The following is a 19,609-nucleotide window of genomic DNA, read 5'->3' on the forward strand; positions in this document are numbered from 1 at the left end:
ATTCAATGCCCAAGTGGCCACAATGGCCAGAGCTGCGCCAAGCTGAAGCCAGGAGCCAGGAGCTTCTTCTGAGTCTCCCATGCAGATGCAGCATCCCAAGGCTTTGGGCCGTCCTCTGCTGCTTTCCCAGACCATAAGCAGGGAGTCATCGGGACATGATGACATGTCTATATGGTATTTTGGTGCTTGCAAGGTGAGGATTTAGCAATTGAGCCATCATGCCGGGGCCTGAAGAGTCTTATTAAAATACTTTAAAAATACTCACCCAGGAGCTGGCATTGTGGCATAGCTAGTAAAGCTACCATCTGTAATGCCAACATATTACATGGGTTCTGGTTAATATCCCCACTGCTTCAGTTCCAATCCAGCTCCCTGCTAATGGCCTGAGAAAGACAGTGGAAGACGGCCCAGGTATCTGGTCTCTTGCCCACCCACATGGGAGACCAGGAAGAACTTCTGACTTCACCCTGGCCTAGTGCTGGCAGTTGTGGCCATTTGGAGAATAAACCAATAGATCGGAGATTCTCTCTGGGGAGTGAAAGCGATGGATGGAAGATGTCTTTCTCTCCTTCTAACTCAAAATAAATAAATCTTTAGAAACAATACTGATCTAAAAAATATCTCACACAAAGGAAACTATTTTCCAGTAGTTCCTTATCTTTGGTGCTGAGCAGACAAGCTCCTCCAACTTTCAGTCCCTAGTGGGACAGAAGGGCCCAAGCAAATAGTCAAGGCATGGGAAAAATTTTTTTAAAAAGTCGAAGCCCAAAGGTATGCAGCCCAAGTCCTAGGCATCAGTGTTTGTGGCCAGGTGGGAAACTGCACAGAACACCGATCTCACACCAGGTGAGCTTCTACAACAGCAACTCACGCTGCAGCCAGGGCCCCAGCTGGTTCTGAGGCCCTCTGGGCAACCCATCAGTCAGAATCTGCCACACAGCATAGAACCAGACTTCCGGAGACTGTCCTGTAGAGTAACAGACACAGGATCCAATTGTCTTCTTGACAACCCAGGCAGAGACTGGCTGAGCTAGCCCAAGTCTTCACCCAGGTGAAGGTGTCAGCATACACAGCCCTTCTACCAGCAAGGAGGTGATAAGACCCTCGAAGATGTTCTAGGGAAGCTCATCTACCAAATCCTGGAGTCAGAACCTAGCCAGGAAAACTTGTATCTGGACCCAATAAGCAATAAACAGCCATACAGTTACCAGTTCTATAGCAGGCCACAGCATGAGGCTACCACTGCCCTGCACATCTCAAAGCCTAACTGATCATTAAATAAATATCTTCAGCTTTATTCGCTATCTTACTGGGCAAACTCCCACTTAAGAGTTCTATAATCACTAACGTGATTTAGGCCACATAACACATTCCTGTGGGGGAGACGAGAATGGCAGTTGAGTCCCACCCTTCAGTCTACAAATGTCCAGAACGTGGTACCCCAGAGGCCCCTGTCTGCTGGGAGTGTTAGGGAGGGGTGGGATCGTCGACCAGACAACATAGCTTCTTCCCTCCAGTAATCTTCTAGCCATAATAGCCTTTCAGGGGACTACCCCAAATGGAGGCTCTCAGGGAAAGAGGCAGGATGAGATGCCTAATACTTGTGGCTTCAGGCTTGCATAGAAAAGTGATGGGAACAAAGGTTGGGGAGTCAGGAGCCTGATTTTGCCCTACAGCCTGCACATTGGAAATGGATAACGGATAATCTCCAGCCAAGTGCACAATCAGAAGCTACTTTACTGCCAGTTCTAGGCCCCAGACCAGTACAGGAGGGGCTTTCAATATGTTTCCAAGTAGGCTGGCTCCAGGAACATCTGAACTCTCAGGTGGGAAAGTGGGGGAATCAGGGAGTCCCTCACTCCTCTAAGCTCAAGAACTCTCAGCCCAAAGAGCTGTCAGGCTAACGAGGCCACCCCCCTCCCCTCCAGCACCACCACTCCATCTGAGCATGGCAGGCTGCACCGCACGACTGGCTTCAGGTGGCTCTTCTTTAATTAATGGCATCCCTGGCTCTGCAGGGAGCTTCACCCCACAATGAATGGCCCTCTCTCATTAGAGGCAAGCCTGCCATGATGTATTCAGGGTGAGGGCCAGGATTCATTTCCCTGTCTGTGGGTTGGGGATGGGAGGGAGAGAGAGGCAGCAGGGAGATTTATATCGAGTGACTTGGATTAGCTGCAGCTGAAACATGACCCCATCAACTCAAGCTGCCTTCTTGGGGCTAACCCGATGCACCTCTGCTGACGAGAGGGCTCTAGGGAAACTGAACGGAGGCCAGAAGGTCTGGTTCCCGTTCTCTCTGAGCTTAAACTACAACTTCAAGGCCCAGAATTCTTACACAACCTTCAGAACCTCCTCCCCTCGCCTGCATACTTTGTGTGCAGTGGGAGCCTGGGCTGACTCTGAGCCAGCTTGACCCCTACGAGTCTCTTCACACCAACAGGCTGACCCACTGGCCTCTGATCTATAGGACAGAGGCCCTGACTATGCACGGCCATCAGCTGGCTCTTCTGCCTTCTGTAGCAAGCAATACCCCGAGTCCTCAGAGAAGGACTCCCCAACCTGGCTTGCCCCCATAACTGTTTTCTAGATAGGACCCAAATCTCAGGCCAGCCCACACAAGGAAAAAGGCAGGCATCAGCCTGATGCAAAAATGCTCTATCCATCACCTCACTGCAGTGACAGACCAGGCCGAATCCACTCTCCAGGACAAGCAGATTCTGAACATGCTACTCTCCTTCCTCACACCTTCCCTGGTGTCACCTCACAGGGACCACAAGACCATTAGGGTCTTCAGTTGGCCAAGTTTCCAATGACTTAGAAAAGAGGTTACCTTGCATCTTGCTAGCCCTTCAGATGCTTCTAATTTAACAGCAAGGTGGATTCCACCTGGCATCAAATACACACGGCCCAGAAACTCCCCACATAAAACCTACTAAACTTCACTTTCAATTCTGCTTGTGCTTGGGAGAAATAAACAGACTTCAGAGCCTGCCTTGTTTCCATTCTTATTCTTCCCTAAGAGAGCCGGAGCGTAGGCCCTCACCAGTCTCAGTCTGCTTATCGGAAGGTTGTTCTCCAGGCCTGCTGTGCCCCTGGGGAGCCCAGGGCAGATGCTTATCACCTGCATCTCCAGTCATTCCATGTCATCCATGTTTCTCCCTGGCTCTCATGGAGGTGCATTCATCTACTCTTCTTTCCCTACTCAGAAAGAGATGTAGTTCAGTTCCGCTATGCTAAGCCCTATTTGGCAATGTGTCTAAACACATGCAGACTTAATTAGTTCAGGAGGGGAGCCCAAGCACTTGCAGTGACAGATAAAAATAACGGGAAATGAGTCAAGTCAGGACTGGCAGTGAGTTCTTTCTCAAGCCCCTTCCCCCAGCAGGCTGCTCATCACAGATGATACAGCCCAGCACTGGGACAAACTTGCACAGCCACGAACAAGGGGCAAGGCTCTTGGTGAAAGCTTGGTGCCCACATACTTTCAAACATAAATCTATGACACAGGTGACCAAAGTCATGATGTGGTTTCCTTAAAACAGATCTGAAGATTCCATTAATTTGTAACCCAGCAGAGATACTCTCAGGCAGCCCCAATTTACACTATATATACTACATCTCCCGGCCAACCATGCCGCCATATCAAAATGAACGTTAACAACCCTCAATCAGCACGGGACCACAAAGCATAGCCAAGGGAGTTCCAGAGCATCCTGAGGCTCCAGCAGTTAGTACAAGCAGAGAACAGAAGGAAGGGCATTCTCACCAGATCTCAAAATCACAGGCCATGGAATGGACAGATGCAGGTGGTCAGGTGGCACTGCAGTCAAGCATGTGGCTTCCAGACTCAGAGTACCTGGGTTCCAATCCCTGCCCTGCCAGAAATTCCTTACCTTTCTGGGCATCAGTTTCCTAATTTGTTAAAAAGGATTACCAAAGCCACAAAACAAAACAAAAAATAAAAACAACTTATTTATGATTGTAAACAACACGTGTCAGGTAAACGTGATTAACCACTACACTACGGAAATCCAGCTTGATTGTAAACAGCATGTATAAAGAGCCCAATAGGATTCCCAGTATATAGTAAGTATTCAATAATGTGAACTCTCTTTATTCTCTGGTATCAGCTTTTCCAGAGGAGTCCCAGACTTCAGTCTTGGAGGCACAAATCTCTTGAGATTGTACTCCATGCTATTCCTAGGACCACACTCCTCCCCTCTGGCCAACTTGCCCAGAACTCCCAGTACTGGCAGTGAGGAAACCCAAAGCTCCCAGATATTGTGCCTTAGTTCTTTAACTCCTCATATTCAGGCTAGTGCAGCAGGGCCCAAAATTTCCTCAGCTGTTCCCATCTGACTATACGATGCAGACCTGTGCTCCTAATCCCTGAGAAGTGGCTACACAGGACTACTCCTCTGTTTGGTTATCTCAACAAATACTTATTGAGCAACTACTACATATCAAACCTTGTCCCAGGGTTACCATAGTGCTCACAATCCAGTGGGAAACAGAAATATAGGCAACTATAATATGGTTAAATATATGAAAAAAAAAGTACATATGCACCCAGAGAAAGATAACAAGAGGGATCACTCGCAATTGGGCAAGTGGAGCATCTGGTTGGCGTGGTAGGGGATGCATATAGAATATCAACGGATGAGGACAGGGAAGTAAACAAGAACCTTGAAAGTCTCAATAAGCAATGTAGATTGCACTTCAAAGACAGAGCAAGTCATGGAGGGTAAGCAGGAGTATGAGCTGATCTGATTCAACTAGGAGAAGGCAGCAGAGGTGGCAAGACTAGGTCAAGAACACAACAACCTTAACCAGGGCAATGGTAATGATGGAAAGAAGGAAATGAACTTGAGAAACCTCTAAGATGCAATCAACAGGATCTAACAATTAATTGGTTGTGGCTACAGAAAAGATGGTTCTCAGGTTTCTGACAGAAATGAGTGGATGGGACAGTCACTGGTGAGATGCTAGAGGGCAGGCTCCAGGGAAACAGCATGAGTCTGTGAAGGGATAGGATAGTAGCTGGTGTGGGGTTCAGGGGGCAGCTGGAGCAGCTTACTTTTTCTCCATCAAAATCTGTCAGTTTCCACTTCTCAGAGAAAAAGGTATGAACACATCAGCATACAGAGGAGGACATAAGCCACAACAAAGCTGAGCTCACTCTGGTTAAGTCAAGTGTGTAGCATAAAAAGAAAACTAAGGTGGAAGTCAAAGGAACACCAATATTTAAGAAACAACAACATTTAAGAAAAAAAGGAAAAGAAGTCACCCATAGAAACAACTGAGAAGGAGAAACAGAAGGAAAGATGAAAAGTGTCTGAAAAAAATAAAGTGGCCAGCTCTGCTGAGTGATGTCCACAGGGCTCAGCCCTTTAGCAAGGGTAACACTGGCTCATCAGCCACAATTTGCAGGGCAGTCATAATGCCCTCGTGCCCTCCCAGGTGTGTGGCTCAACCAAAGCTAACGGCGGCCTCTCTCTCCAGTAATTCTGACCACCAGGCTCTGTGCTGAGAGAAGCCCCAGCAAGAACTGACTGACACCAACAGTGACTACAGGTATCTTTCAATTTCCATACTTGCTTTTCTTTGTTTTAGTGAAGCTATTTATAGAAAAATGCATTTCTTTATTTTTCTTTTTATCTGAAAAGCAGAAAGAGAGAGATCTCCTACCCACTGACTCACTCCCCAAATGCCTGCAACACTAGGGCTACATTGGACCAAAGCGAGGAGCCAGGAACTTACTCTGGCAGGGACCCAAGTACTTGAGTTATCATCTGCTGCCTCCCAGGGTGCACAGTAGGAGGAAACTGGATCAAAAGCAGAGTATGCAGGACTCCAACCAGGCACTCTGAATGGGATAAGGGTATCCTAACTGCTGACTTAACCAAAGAGTAAAATTCCTGCCCCCACCTCCAAAGTACCCGAGGCTCACTGAAATACACAGGCGCAGGGGTATTGTATGCATACCCCATTAAAACGGCAGGGAGAAAAGGTGAAACTTTATGCCACACCAGCATTTATATGCTGAGCCTCGAGTGGAGGAACAATTTCCCACCCCAAACTGAGGCTGAGCCTAAATGAAGGCCCTCTCCCCAGTCTGAGCAGGTCGTGGCCCCTGCTCCACCACAGTGCAGCATCTAATGCTCCTCACATACCCTGCACCCGTGGCCCAGTGGATCTCTTCCTAAGACACATCAGAGCCAAGGCCTAGAACGCCTTCCTTCCACTCTTTCCTGGTCTGCCCTTTCTCAAAGAATCACAGCTCACCAGGAAAACTCCTGGTCTAGCTTCTCAGACAGGCTATGCTAATCAAATAGTGAACCTGGATATTCAAGCTACAGACTAAGACCTAAACAACTCAAGCGGTACCTGCACAGGTCTCACTCTAGACCAGCTCTACTCTTCCACCACGCAAAGAACCGACCCCTTGAAAGAGCCATCTCCCACTCAGCTTAGCAGAGACACAACGTTAAACAACACAGGGAGCCTCTAGAATCACCAGGTAAGATGAGGGAAGGTGAGCTGATCAAAGACCAAACCCCAGAAATTGCTGCTTCTTGAAAAAGTGTAGTAGGGAAATTAAATCCATTCCCACTGAATTAAAACCCACCTTACCAGGATCTGTTTTGAACATCAAAGTCCTGAAAACCTGAAGTATCAACTCATCCAGCTTTGATAAAAAAGGGACACAGAATGATTTTGTCAGGGTGGGATTTCTGCTGCCACTTCAGTTTCCATTTCTCAGTGCCTCACTAATCAAGCTCTTCCCAGCCAAAGTGATAAGAAGCCGTCTTGGGGGAATGGAGGGAAGGAGAGGAGTCATGACTTCCAGAAACTAGAGAACGAAATGAAAACATTTTCTCTATTCTATAGACTTAGTTAAATCTAGAAGTGGATGTCAAAATAGGAAGTAAGCCACACACTAACAAGTTGTGAGTGTCAATTTAACAACACCCTTGTCAAGCTCATCAACAGCCTTTACCAAGTGCATAAAAAGGAGATGGCTCTGAGGACAGCCAGCTGACATGCCTCTGGTGAGAGGTTCCAGGAGCACCGATCAGCTGTGCACCAGCACGCAGCACTACTTAGCTTTCCTCTCCGGCTGTTGTTATTCTGTTACACATTTAATCAAGAGCCTTCCCAGTTGTTATGCAGAGTCCTGCTTCTAAGAGGCAGCAGCCACAGAGCTCGCCTCCTTCACCCCTGCCTCCTACAGCTGCTTCTTCCTGTACACCCTTCATGGGCCTAGCCCCACTGAACCCCAAGAAGCTACTGAAGTTGACCCTACTCACCTCTTTTGGAAACTACCCGGTCTTGGAGTGCAACTGCATCTCTAAGGCTTGGGGTTTTTTGCTTGCTTGTTCATCTATGCACAAAAAGAGGCCACCTCCTAGTAGAGACAGTATTTGGTACAACTACATGTACTAAGGTACGGTCATTAAAACCTCCTTTTCACAGGTGCTCAGATTCCACAACCCAATCACTCTTCGTATTATCTTTCATGAAGACATGAAGCTGTGGGGAGCAGGGTGCCAAAGCTGCTCCCTAGAATAGGAAAGGCCGTCGCAGAATGGCAGCTGGCCCAGGGCCAGGATTGGTCTCACCATCAGGTAAACAGGAAGTCACAGGGATAGGCTGATGCCCTCGCTGAGATTATGTCATTGCTACTGGCCTATCAGGTAGCGCCACGTGGACCCACGGGGAGAAGTGATTGGTGGAGAGTGGTATAAAAGCAGCCACTAAAAGCTAGGGAGAAGAACAGGGCAGCAGAGAGGGGTACAAAAGCAATAAGACCTACGGGAAGAAGGATGGGGAGAAAAGCAGCAGAGAGAGGGGTATAAAAGCAGCCACTTTTTGCTATAGGGGTCCGGTTGCGATTCCTGTTTTCCCAGACCCTCAAGAGTCATTAGTGTTGCTGTTGGTCAGCGACATGAAGCAGTGAAGCACCAGCATCTATCCTGGTCCCACTGTGTCCTGGTCCCACAATACAGTGCAGGGCCCAACAGCTGCCCTACAACTGCAGGTCAGAACAGGACAGACCCAAACAAGACCACAGCCTCTGAAGTTCCCTCTCCATCTCCTCAAGAGGCCAGTTCTGAACTTGGGAAGCCCAGCCATCTGATCTTCAATGTCATACACAGGAATGTCTCCAAATGCATACACACAAACACACCACTCACAGTTACAGCAGCAGATCCTGACACGGGGGCTGAAGAGATAACCAAGCCAAAGAGAGACAAACACTGGGAGAGTAGGAGACTGCTGAGGCTCACTGGAAGGACTGAACCTCTAGACCAGGCAGGAGGTCTTCTTGCTGGGCCACAGCAGCCCCAGAGTTCTAGGAATTAACCTGAACCCTGCTCCACCAGGTACAGCTTCTCGTGAGCTGCAGAGCTCCACACTGGGCCCTTCTCAGCTTCAACAGCTCAAAGCGCCCAGGACATCATTAACAAAAGCAGCAGTCTCTTCTCTGTCACATCCCCCATGGCTTCCTCATTCATGTTTGCTTCCTGTCCCAGTATGCACAATTCCCTGATCAGTCAGTGTCACCTGGGAGTACATCTGGAGACTGAGGTCCTGTATAGACACAAACTAAAGGGTGTGGGAGATAAGGAATGGGTGTGCATATTGGACCTGGGCTTGATCCTCCTGTCTCACCCAGAGACCTGAGGTGGAACCACAGTCTTGATAGGTACAAAACTTCACGTTAATGCCCTACATCCAAAAGGCATTCAAAGGTTCTCTGGTGAGAAGCTAATGCTTGACTTGGCAGTAAATGGCTCTCTAAAGCTAGTATTCCCCACCTCTACCAATATCGCAGCTTATGTTCAAAAGCTCAAATACACACAGAGAGAGACAGAAAGAGAGCGCCTGCCACTGCCTTCAGTCACAAAGAACACGGAAGTATTGATTCTATCACTCCTCAGCAAACAGCGCCCCTCCACCTCCATTCCCTTGTGTTCCCTGGGGGTTGTCTGAAGCCAGTTATCCACGAGGACAGACAAGATGCAAAAGTGTCCATCTGGTGAAGGAACCAGTTCTGTCACCCACAGCCAGGGCAGGAGCAGGAGACAAAGGAGACACAGCAGTGGAGACAAAGGAGAAAAGAGAGGGTTGCCCTCCCTTTTCCACTGGGTTCTCAACTGGAGCACCAGGTGTGGGGAGCGGGGTGCTGAAGCCACTCCAGGATTGATAGGGGCCGTTGCCTACACCAGGATTGATAGGGGCCATCGCAAGATGGCAGCTGGCCCAGGGCCAGGAGGCAGAGTCGGTCTCGCTATCAGGTAAATAGGAAGTCACAGGGATAGGCTAATGCCCTCGCTGTGATTACTGGCCTATCACGTAGCGCCAAGTGGACCCACAGGGAAAAGTGATTGGTGGAGAACTATATGAAAGTAGCTGGTAAAAGCTAGGTGCAGACAACGAAGGATGGGACGGACGACAGGGGACGATGACAGACGGACAGACTGGGACGAAGACAGACAGACGGACAGACAGCAGATGGAGAAAGACGGGACAAGGGAGAAGGAGGACGGGCGGGAGGAAGGGTGGCAGAGAGAAGAAGAGGGGAGGAAAGCTTAGACCAGTGGGGACAGGAGCAGCGGACAGAAGGTTTTAAACGCAGCCGCTTTTGGCAGTGAGGGGTCCGGTTGTGGTTCCAGCTTTTCCCAGACCCTCAAGAGCATGCCTCGTCGTTTTAGTGTCACCACTGCTGGGCGGCAACGACAACCAGGGTCTTGCAGGATAGATGAAAGCTTAGCATGGCGTAATAGTTAGGAGCCAAGTCGCCTGGGTTTGAAACCTGGCTCTTTATGCCTTAATGCCCTCAGCTATAAAATAGGAATGATATCCATAATAAGACCTACCTCTTATAGGGTTAATGAATGAGTCATGATTTCTAAGGCACGGAGAAGAGTAAACACTATGGATTTGGCTTAAGACAAATTTTTCAAGACCTTCCTTTATAGGAATCCTTCCTTCCAGGGTAATAACATGTGGGCCAGCAGCTGGAAGGTCTTGTGAATGGTGACACCTGGCAAAGGCAGGAAGACCCCAACAGCCATCCAGGTAGAGGCCCAGCGTGTCCAGCCCATGCTCCACAAAGACAACAGGACTGCCAGCCCCTTCTGGCTCTGGAAGCCCCAAGGACACAGGGAGAACCTGACCCACCTAACCTGTGGCCTTGAACATTTAAGCCTGGGAAAGCATGACTTAATCCCACAGATTCTAAAACCTGCTAGCAAAGCAACCCTTCTCATACTCACATGACTTTTAAGTCCCAGTCTCCACAGGTGACAAAAATTGACTTGACGTTTGGATCTAAGAGGCCTTCCTTCGCCATCCACTCATCGACCCTCTGCAAAGTACACAAGAACAAATGAGACTTTCTTCTTCTTTTTTTTTTTTGTTCCCTGAGCCTGTGAAGAACCACAACAGTGACATACACAGACAAACCACTTGCAATTAGAGCAGGGGAAAACAGCAATCTTCCTCAGTTATGGCTCTGCTCTGGGCTCTTGGCCTTGCCTCAGGACTATGGAGACTTCTGGAGGGGAGCCCATCGGGGAGATCCCAGAAACCCAAATTCATCTGGGAAGGGAGCCCCTCCACTGCCCCACTGTTTGGCAGTCTTTCCCAGGTTCAAGCAGAGCCATCCAAACACCTTGCTCCGACCTGGCCCTTAGAGGTATAACAGGATAAACACAAAAGGAGATTTCAACGCAGTTTGCTTCCTTCCCTTCTTCATTCATTCCCTGGTGTTTTCCTGTCACCAAAAATGCTGTGAGCCACATGTATGAATCTAGTTATTCATCAAATTAAGGTGAAGCAAATTTTCACCTCCAACAGAGAACGCTTTGTTGGGCTGTAGCCCCATCCTGACCACTGGGAGAGCCCCGCCTATTCCACTAAAAACACTTAAACTCTGTATTGTCCTGTCCCTAGCAGAGAATGCAAATTCAATGCAATAATCTGAAGGCTGAGCTCAGCTGCCACAAAAGGAAGGACACTGCTCCCAGACATACCTGAAGTCCTTCTTTCCCTCCAGCACTCACTCTGGAAGCTCAAATAGGAACTCAGTGCATAATAAGAGCATTCTCATAAAGCAGCAGGAAGCACTGTCCACTTTCCAGAAGGTCCTGGGCATGGACAGGGAGTGCAGATCACCCCTCTGCTTCAGCCAGTGCAGGAGGCTGATTTTTTTTTTTTAAAAGATTTATTATTATTGGAAAGCTGGATATACAGAGAAGGAGAGACAGAGAGGAAGATCTTCCATCCGATGTTTCACTCCCCAAGTGAGCCACAACGGGCCAGTGCGCGCCGCTCTGAAGCCAAGAACCAGGAACCTCTTCCAGGTCTCCCACACGGGTGCAGGGTCCCAAAGCCTTGGGCCGTCCTCGACTGCTTTCCCAGGCCACAAGCAGGGAGCTGGATGGGAAGTGGAGCTGCCGGGATTAGAACCGGCGCCCATATGGGATCCCAGGGCTTTCAAGGTGAGGACTTCAGCCGCTAGGCCACGCCGCCAGGCCCAGGAGGCTGATGTTTTTATGGATATTTCATACAATGCAGGATTGAAAGCCAAATGTCTCTGATTCCCAGCTCCCAGCTCTTGGGATCCTGGCTGTGTCACTGATGGGAAGTCATTTAAGCGCTCAGAACTCAAGTTTCCTATATCATTCCCCCCCCCCCAATTTTTTTTTATTAGAAAGATTTGCAGAAAGGACACAAAAACAGACATCTTTCATCTGCTGGTTCACTCTCCAAATGGCTACAACAGCTGGAGCTGAGCTGATCCAAAGCCAGAAGCCAAGAGTCTCTTCTGGGTCTCCCATTTGGGTGCAGGATCCCAAGGTTTTGGGCCATCCTCTACTGCTTTCCCAGGCCGTAAGCACGGAGCTGGATGGCAAACAGAACACCTGGGACATGAACTAATGCCCGTATGGGATATTGACGCTTGCAGGTGGCAGATTAGCCAGTTGAGTCATCACACCAGCCCCAGGTTTCCTTAATCTTTAGAAAGGGGGAAGGATGAGTTAAGTGCCTACCACAAAACAGGGTAGGCTGAGCTGTGGAGAAGTCAATAGGGTAACGGAGAAAGGACAGGAATGCTGCAAGACCAAGTTGGAGCAAGCGACTAGCTCTATCTTCCACAGGGAAAGGAGCAGGAAAGGCTTCACAAAGATCACAATTCAAAGAGAAACTTGGGGGCTGGGTGTGCTGAACACAGTCAAATACAGAAGAGGAGCCATGGGCAGAACCAGAGGGTCAGGCACAACCATTTCATATTTGAGAAGCAATCACCTCTTTCATATCTGTCCTATCAGACTGTAAGGCCCATGAAGGCAGACTCTGCTTCGTTCACTGCCTTGATCCTGAACCCAACGCAGTGTCTACTCAACAAATACCTGGTGATTAACTGAAACTAACAGGAGTTAAAAGTTTAGTGTGGCCAAAATCCACAGCATAGACAGAATTGAGCCTGGGAGTAGGCTGGGCTAGATGTGAAGGACCCTGTGTACCACTCAGGTAATAGAGGGCCATGGAGACTTTTCAGTAAGATTACTTTCTGGACTCCCCTGAGATGCCAGGAAGGCCAAGGATCCAATCTGGTTCCATGGCTGAAGTAATACCAGCAACCAGAACGCCAGAGCTGCCCCCTAGTGCCAAACGATGAAGACCCTGTGGTTTCTAAGCCCTCTTCACTTTCTCTACATCAGAGATTCCTAAATACCTCCTGGACTTTCCACTACTGAATAGCTCATCTCCTCAGTTACTCTGGCCCAATCCTTTGTATGCACACAGAGATGTGTGCATGTGTGCGTGCGCATACACACATGCATCCTTTCCCCAGGATTGCCTAAACACAATAGAGTGCATGTAAGACAAGTGGTAAGGTGAACCTGGAATCCCCTAAATCAGCATAACCTGCTCCAGCTCACTGGCCTCACATTTCCAAGTTCAATGCTCCATGTGCTAGAGGGCTCTCACTTCCCCCAACTCCTCACAATGGAAAAAGAAAGCAAGACAGCAGGCCAGGCCTTCACTGTGAAAAACATTTAGCACTCAGTGTGGCTCTTGAAAGTTTAGGAGCCAGGCCATTTGATCACACAGTAGCTAATGAGCACCTTCATTACAAGCTTGTCCAAAGAAATTAATCAGGCCCATTTCCTTCCTTTCCCCTGTTGGAGGGAGGCACAATGGTAAAGATGCTACTTAGAATGCATCCCGTATCAGAGTGTCCAGCCTGACTCCAAATTATTTGACTTAAAAAAAAAAAAGATTTATTTTTACTTGAAAGGCAGATTTAGAGAGAGAGATGGAGAGACAGAGTAAAAGAGTGAAAGAGAGACCTTCTACCTGCTGGTTCACTCCCCCAAATGACTGAAATGGCCAGAGCTGAGCTAATCCAAAGCCAGGAGCCATAAGTGCAGAGACCCAAGGACATGAGCCTTCCTCCACTGCTTTCCCAGGCCATAAGCAGGGAGCTAGATCAGAAATGCAGCAGCTAAGAAACTGGCACCCATACAGGATGCCAGTGCCGCAGGCAGAGGATTAGCTTGATACTCCACTGTGCTGGCCCCACTACTTCATTTTCTGATTCAACCTTCTGTTAATGCACACCCTGGGAGGCAGCAGGTTCCAGCTACCTATATAGGAGACAGTCTCTTCCCAGCATCCCAGGCACAGAACTTCTGTGGAAAAGCTACCTGTTCTCTGGCCTCCCTCGGGGACCAGGCCCTAGTTAGAGATGCTGGCTACACTGACAAAGGGAAAGATGAGTCTTTTTTCTCCTGTCTGATAGGGAATAGCACATGTGGAGAAGCTGCCTCAGTCACAGGATGAAGCTCCCCTCAAAAAGTAGGGACTCGGGATAGGCATCTTGGCCTAGTATTTTTTTTTCGGGGGGGGGGGGGGGAGTTCTATTTCTTTTCCCTGGAAAGTCAGATTTACAAAGAGAAGGACAGACAGAGTCAAGATCTGTCTGCTGATTCTCTCCCAAGTGGCCACAACAGCTGATGCAAAGCCCATCAGAAGCCAGGACCCAAGAGCTTCTTCTTGGTCTCCCACATGGGTTCAGGGTCCCAAAGCTCTGGGTCATCCTTGACTGCTTTCCCAGGCCACAAGCAGGAAGCTGGATGGGAAGCTCAGCAACCAGGATATGAACCGGCACCCATATGGGATGTTGGCACATGCAAGGCAAGGACTTCAGCCTTCTAGGCTAGTGCACCATGCTCTTGGCCTAGGATTAGGATGTCCATTTCCACAAAGGAGAGCCTGGGACCCAGTCCTAGTTCTAGGTCTCAACTGCAGCCTCCTACTAATACAGACCCTGGGAGACAGCACTAACGTCTCAAGTGAACCGATTCTAGCCACCCAGAGGGAAACATGGGTTGAGTTCCTGGATCCTGCCTTGATCTTTGGCCCAACCTCAGCTATTGCACACATTTGGGGAGTGAAGTGGGGATTAGAAGATTTCTCTCAAACAAACAAAAAAGCAGGCCAATGGGTCAGGAAATCACCTCACAGCCTGTTCTATCCTCACTGGATCTACCATAGGTGCCCCTCCCCTGACCTTCAGTTCTACCCTCCCAGGTGCACCGAGCACTCTGTCCTGAGGTGAGGCTAATCCTGCTTCTCTCACCCTGGCTGCATCTTTAGGGGACCCAGGAAACAGCCTGCATCTGTTTCCCCAGTGCAGCAGGATCTCCTGCTTGGAGAAAAACATTGCTTGCCCCCTCCTTGACAGCCACCTACTTCCTCCAGACTGCACCTCTAGTGCAGCTGTGGTGCACTTGAATCCTGTTATGCCCTGCCTAGATACCCGCTTTCTCCTATGCCTTGATGAGGCCTGAGCTTTGAGCTTATTAGTCTTAAAAACACAGACAGCACCTAATGAGATCCACAGGCCTTTTCTCTTCTCCACTCCCCCTATAGAGGAGGAACAGGAGGGGGTACTTCTCCTCCTCTGGAAACCCCCAGGCCAGAAGGGTGGGAGACAAGCTGAGGCCAAATGTGCCTTTCCTTATTCCCTTAGGGCAGAGCACAAGAAGCAGCGTCTTAACCTTTCCCAGCTCCCCGAGGAGAACATCCGAGAAGTATGGTCTCTGCCAAAGGTTCTAAAGTCTTTAATTTGATTTCCCTCACATAGGCAATTGTTGTAATTATTCTGATTAGGAATCATTACCCAGTGCAGCCTCTGCCCCCCTGACAGGCACAATGCATCCAGCGGCAAGCTGCAGTGGGGCAGGCAGGGCCCAGCCACAGCTCCTGGAGGAGCTGACAGCAAACAAAAGACATCGATGGGGAGTTCTGGGTGAGTTAATGAAGTGCTCACATGCCACAGGAAGCCAACACCAAAGCTAAACAAAAACATCTCCAGTCCCTGGGGCTAGTCCTGCCACGACACAGCTCAGTTCCTTCATTCCCTAGGCCACCAAGCACAGGCTGCCCAAGGCCACCCAGCACAGGGCCACAGCCAGGAAGGGGTAGAGGGCCCCTCGGCTCCAACTCCTGGCAGCACTTGGACATCCTGTCAGTAACCCTGGCGGGAACAGCTGGAGATGACAGATCAATGGTTCAATACTCTCAACAGCATGTCACTGATGTGACAGCAAATGTTATTCTAATCAAGTGATAATCATAGTCAAATTACACGGCTACATTCTCAGGAGGAGAGGGGAAAAAAAGGCAGCAGGAAGGGTCAGAGGTCAGGAATTAAAGGTCACTCAACCTACCTCCAGCACTTGCTGCAGGCTTGGCTGACCATCCACCATGGCTTGAATAATCCCGGTGAGCTGAAAAGAAAGAGAAATAGCTGATGGGTAGAAAGCCAGGATGCAGAGCCTCAAAGCTCTCCCGAAACAATGCCTTTCTCTTCTCTTCCTTCTACTGTAAATGGTTCTGATCTGGCACTGCTTTCAGCACAGAATCCAACTGAGTCTTGGGAATTCAGTATTAGGACATCATATGAGTTTTCCCCACCAAATCCCTGCCCTGAGATGGGGCATACGCATACACACTGACCACGAGGTGTGTCTCATGCCTGCTTCAGCTTTCATCTTGAAAGACTTGTATTTCACATATGTCGTTCGTAACCAACATGCTCCATAACTTCCAGTAAGTTACAGTGTCAAATAAATCCAACGCCAAGCTGCATAGAAGCTCATGTAAAACCTGGGGGTGGGAGGGTGCACTCGGCTTCAAAGTCCATTCCTCCTCTTGTCTTCAATCTCCAGCACTTTCCCTGCCTAACTGTCCACAATATCAGCAAAGCTCCCCACACAGCCAGGCAAAGATTCAACCTCTAATCAAAAGGGAAACAAAGACAAAAAGGCCAAATACACAGAATTGGGCCAAGAAGATTTGATCCACACGCCTGTACGCCACCTAGGTCAAGCCTGTGTCTAAACAGGCTTGTGGTTTTACTTTGTTTAGTTTTTTTTCTTAAGTGGAAAATATCCCTTAGGCACAAATTAGATATAGACTGCCTGCAAGCATCCAAGGCAAGGGGTTCCCGTATTCAATACACCAACTGGAAATCACCATGCCCAGCATGCCCCTGGCTACTTCCAGAAGAGTAGTAGCTCGGGCTTGCTTGGAAACTTTTTCATTTTTTAAAGTGGCTGGGGGCACAGGGTGGAGATTAAAACTCCAATTAAACTATAATTACATGTAATGAATACCAAATACCCAACTCACATACACCGCTGGCTCTAAGAGGGAAGGTTATTTTCTCATCGTGACTTACATGGAATGGTAATACACACCTTTTAGGGAAGGAATTTTCATTTTAAGAACGCTGAGTTCCTCTAGGTGGGTTTCTGTAGTTCATCAAGTCATTATTAGGTGGTATTTTAAGGAAGTGTAAGGACACAGCCACTCTATTTTATATTCCAGAAACTGTTTTTATATTAATCTGTATTTTAATTGGGTAACAGCTGCTGCCTACAGACTTCCCATGGTCTAAAAGGAAAATAAATTAGAAAGATTAACTACACTGTTGTTTCGCAAGGCTTTAACCCACAGCATGCCCACCCGGCTGGCACCTCTACACCCTTTCCTTGCTTGGGAGACCAAAGAACTGCCCACCAGAGGGAGGGCCTGAGTCAAGGAGAAAACTGATCGGCTGTGGGCTTGGGAGATGGCACTATGTCAGCCACTGTCACATCAGAGTACAAAGGACTCTTCTTCTAGTCAATCAGCAGCAACAACTCTCTGAACACCTACTGTGTGCTTCTCTGTATTCAAGGAACTAGAGGTCCAGCAGCAAAGAGAAGCATCAAATCCCTGCCCTGGAGGAATGTGTGCTCTTCCTGGCATCCAGAGCCTGTCTGCCTCCCAGAGACACAAACAGAGCAGACAGCTACCCTTTGTTTTGCCTCTGGATGCAGAGGCCAAAAGGGTCAGGAATTGGCTTGTTCCCAACTCCAGGTCTACCACTGAGGTTACTGACTGACACCCAGGCAACCACCACTTCCCATTCTGGCCAGTTTCTCTCCTGCCAAGTCTTCCAGAGCTAAGCCACATCCTCAAGCTTGGACCAGAGGCTTAGGGTCAGGACCATCCTGGAAAAGAGGATCCAAAGCCACTCCCTCTTCTTGGAAAGCTCCAGTGTCCAAACGTGTGTTTCGGACTGGTCAGTTTCCTGGGTCAAGGTTAGTTCCATTCCTTCTCCTTGCTTTCATCAATGGTAATTCAGAGGAGCTGCTTGCCAACAAGCTTCAAGATAATCTTCTTCACCCAGGGAACCAATGGTACATGAGTGCTCCCTCCTTGCAGACAGGGTTGAGATCAACACCTGTCATTTCCACACATAACTGCCCTGGTCCCAAGGCAGATCACCGAGTTTGGGTGAGAAAAGCAAAGACTGGACACCTAAACAGGAAAACTGAGGACCTCTCCCCACAGGCCAGGCTCACTTCTTCCCACTTGGGGTTAGGAGTAGGGCCCCACCACCTTGGGGCTTTGACAAACTCCATTCTGGTGCTCAGAAAGCCTACACTCAGAGGCCTGAAAGGAGCCCAGTGAGGTCAACTCCCTCTCCAGGTTCCCTCCAAAATGGACATTCTTCTTTGTGGGCCAAAAAGGCAAGGCTCACAGCTGAATTTCTCCAGGATTTGAACTCAAGCCCCAAAGATACAGGGTTTTGAACTACTGGTTCACTAGACACAGCCTTCTTGGGGAAGTGCTCTTGCCCCTGTACCAATCCCTCCCAGTATGGACACCTCTTTACCAGATCTGCCAAGGCACACAATAAAGAGGGTGTGAAAAGAAAACAGTGAGGCCCTGTGCCTGACAGCAACATTTTGTAAGATATTTACAAGGCTTACACAAGAAGCTGTGACAATGTCATAAAATTCTTTTTGGGAAGTTCTGAGACCTAACTTAAATTCTTCATATCAAGTTCACACCTATTCCCACTTGGGTTAACAAATGTTTGTAAAATGCTTTTCGTATCTTCACAATGAAAGGTACTAGAGCAAAGCTAGGTATTATGAAGCTGAGAACCAGGGCTCACAGGCTAAACAGAGCTCAGAGACCTTAACCACTTAAAGCAGGTGAGGTGAGAAGAAGAATTAATGTGTGCTCTGTGGCTCTTTTCACCAAGGGATTACAGATTAACTCCCACTTCTCCAGACTCGGAACCCACAGGCGAGGGGCTTTTGACCCTGACTGATAACACGGCAGGTTGCTGAGCTCCCCTTCTCACCCAAGGGCTTTGTCCAGGAATGAGCCAGCTTCATCATAAACACTAGCAACTACAGGAAGCAGCCCAGGAAACCCAGTGCCAATAGCATGTCAGGAACCGGCGCTTTCTCCTTTCACAGTTTATCTCCAACACAATCGTATTCTGACACCAAGACAGTTTGTTGATTACATAAGCACTTGTCTCTGGTGTGCAATCTGATAATCAGACCCACTCTTTCTCCTCGGACAAAGAGACCAATAAATCTTACCCTTTATAAGTACAGGTGCAAGACAAAGCCCTTTACTGGCATTTAACAAAATGGACATTTTTCTTTTTTTTTTTTTTTTCATGACAACAACAACAAAACGGCACATGGTCAGGGACTAGAGATCTGATGAGCTGCAGCAGATTCTAGAGGTCAGACAGAACGGTCCTGGGGAAGGAACGGAATACGCCTCAACCTGTCTGTCAGAATCACATCCCCAGGCAGACTGTCAAGGGTAACTGAAGACCTCAAGAAGGCTAATAACACGTTCCATACGCACAGCGGTGAATGCTTCGGTGTGGGAGCTAAAACCTGGCTCATGGCAGAAGTGTTCTTCCCTGTGTCCAGCAGTGAGCCTCTCTCCCCACATACATGTACACACGTCATGTGAACAAGTACACACACACGCACACACCTGCATGCCCACGAGGGTTCTTAGGAATTTGACCACAGGAGAGAAAATCCTGCCAGAGGAGCTGCTCAGGTAGGATTGGGAGGTCTGGGCTGTTTCCCACACTTACTAATCAAAGATGTTCTCAGGTTGGAATGACCTCTGCCCATTCCCAAAGGCATGAAGTCTTTGAACAAGACCTTCATCCTGCATCCTTGCTGTATCTGAGACAATTCCAGCTCAT

The 19,609-nt window shown here is 48.6% G+C and overlaps 1 protein-coding gene across 6 annotated transcripts in view; it reads right to left on the reverse strand.

Annotated features, from left to right (window-relative positions):
* Window positions 1-19,609, reverse strand: part of ERI3 (ERI1 exoribonuclease family member 3) — a 143,646-nt gene that overhangs the window by 83,911 nt on the left and 40,126 nt on the right. For all 6 annotated transcript variants that reach the window (XM_036494663.2, XM_012930867.2, XM_004598920.4 and 3 more), the window contains 2 exons: window positions 15,756-15,815; window positions 10,287-10,378 (listed from right to left, as the gene is read on the reverse strand). In XM_036494663.2, the coding sequence (XP_036350556.1) occupies window positions 10,287-10,378; window positions 15,756-15,815 (152 nt within the window). The remainder of the gene's footprint in view (window positions 1-10,286; window positions 10,379-15,755; window positions 15,816-19,609) is intronic.

The sequence above is a fragment of the Ochotona princeps genome, chromosome 2 (genome assembly GCF_030435755.1).
Source record: "Ochotona princeps isolate mOchPri1 chromosome 2, mOchPri1.hap1, whole genome shotgun sequence".
Classification (NCBI taxonomy): Eukaryota; Metazoa; Chordata; class Mammalia; order Lagomorpha; family Ochotonidae; genus Ochotona; species Ochotona princeps.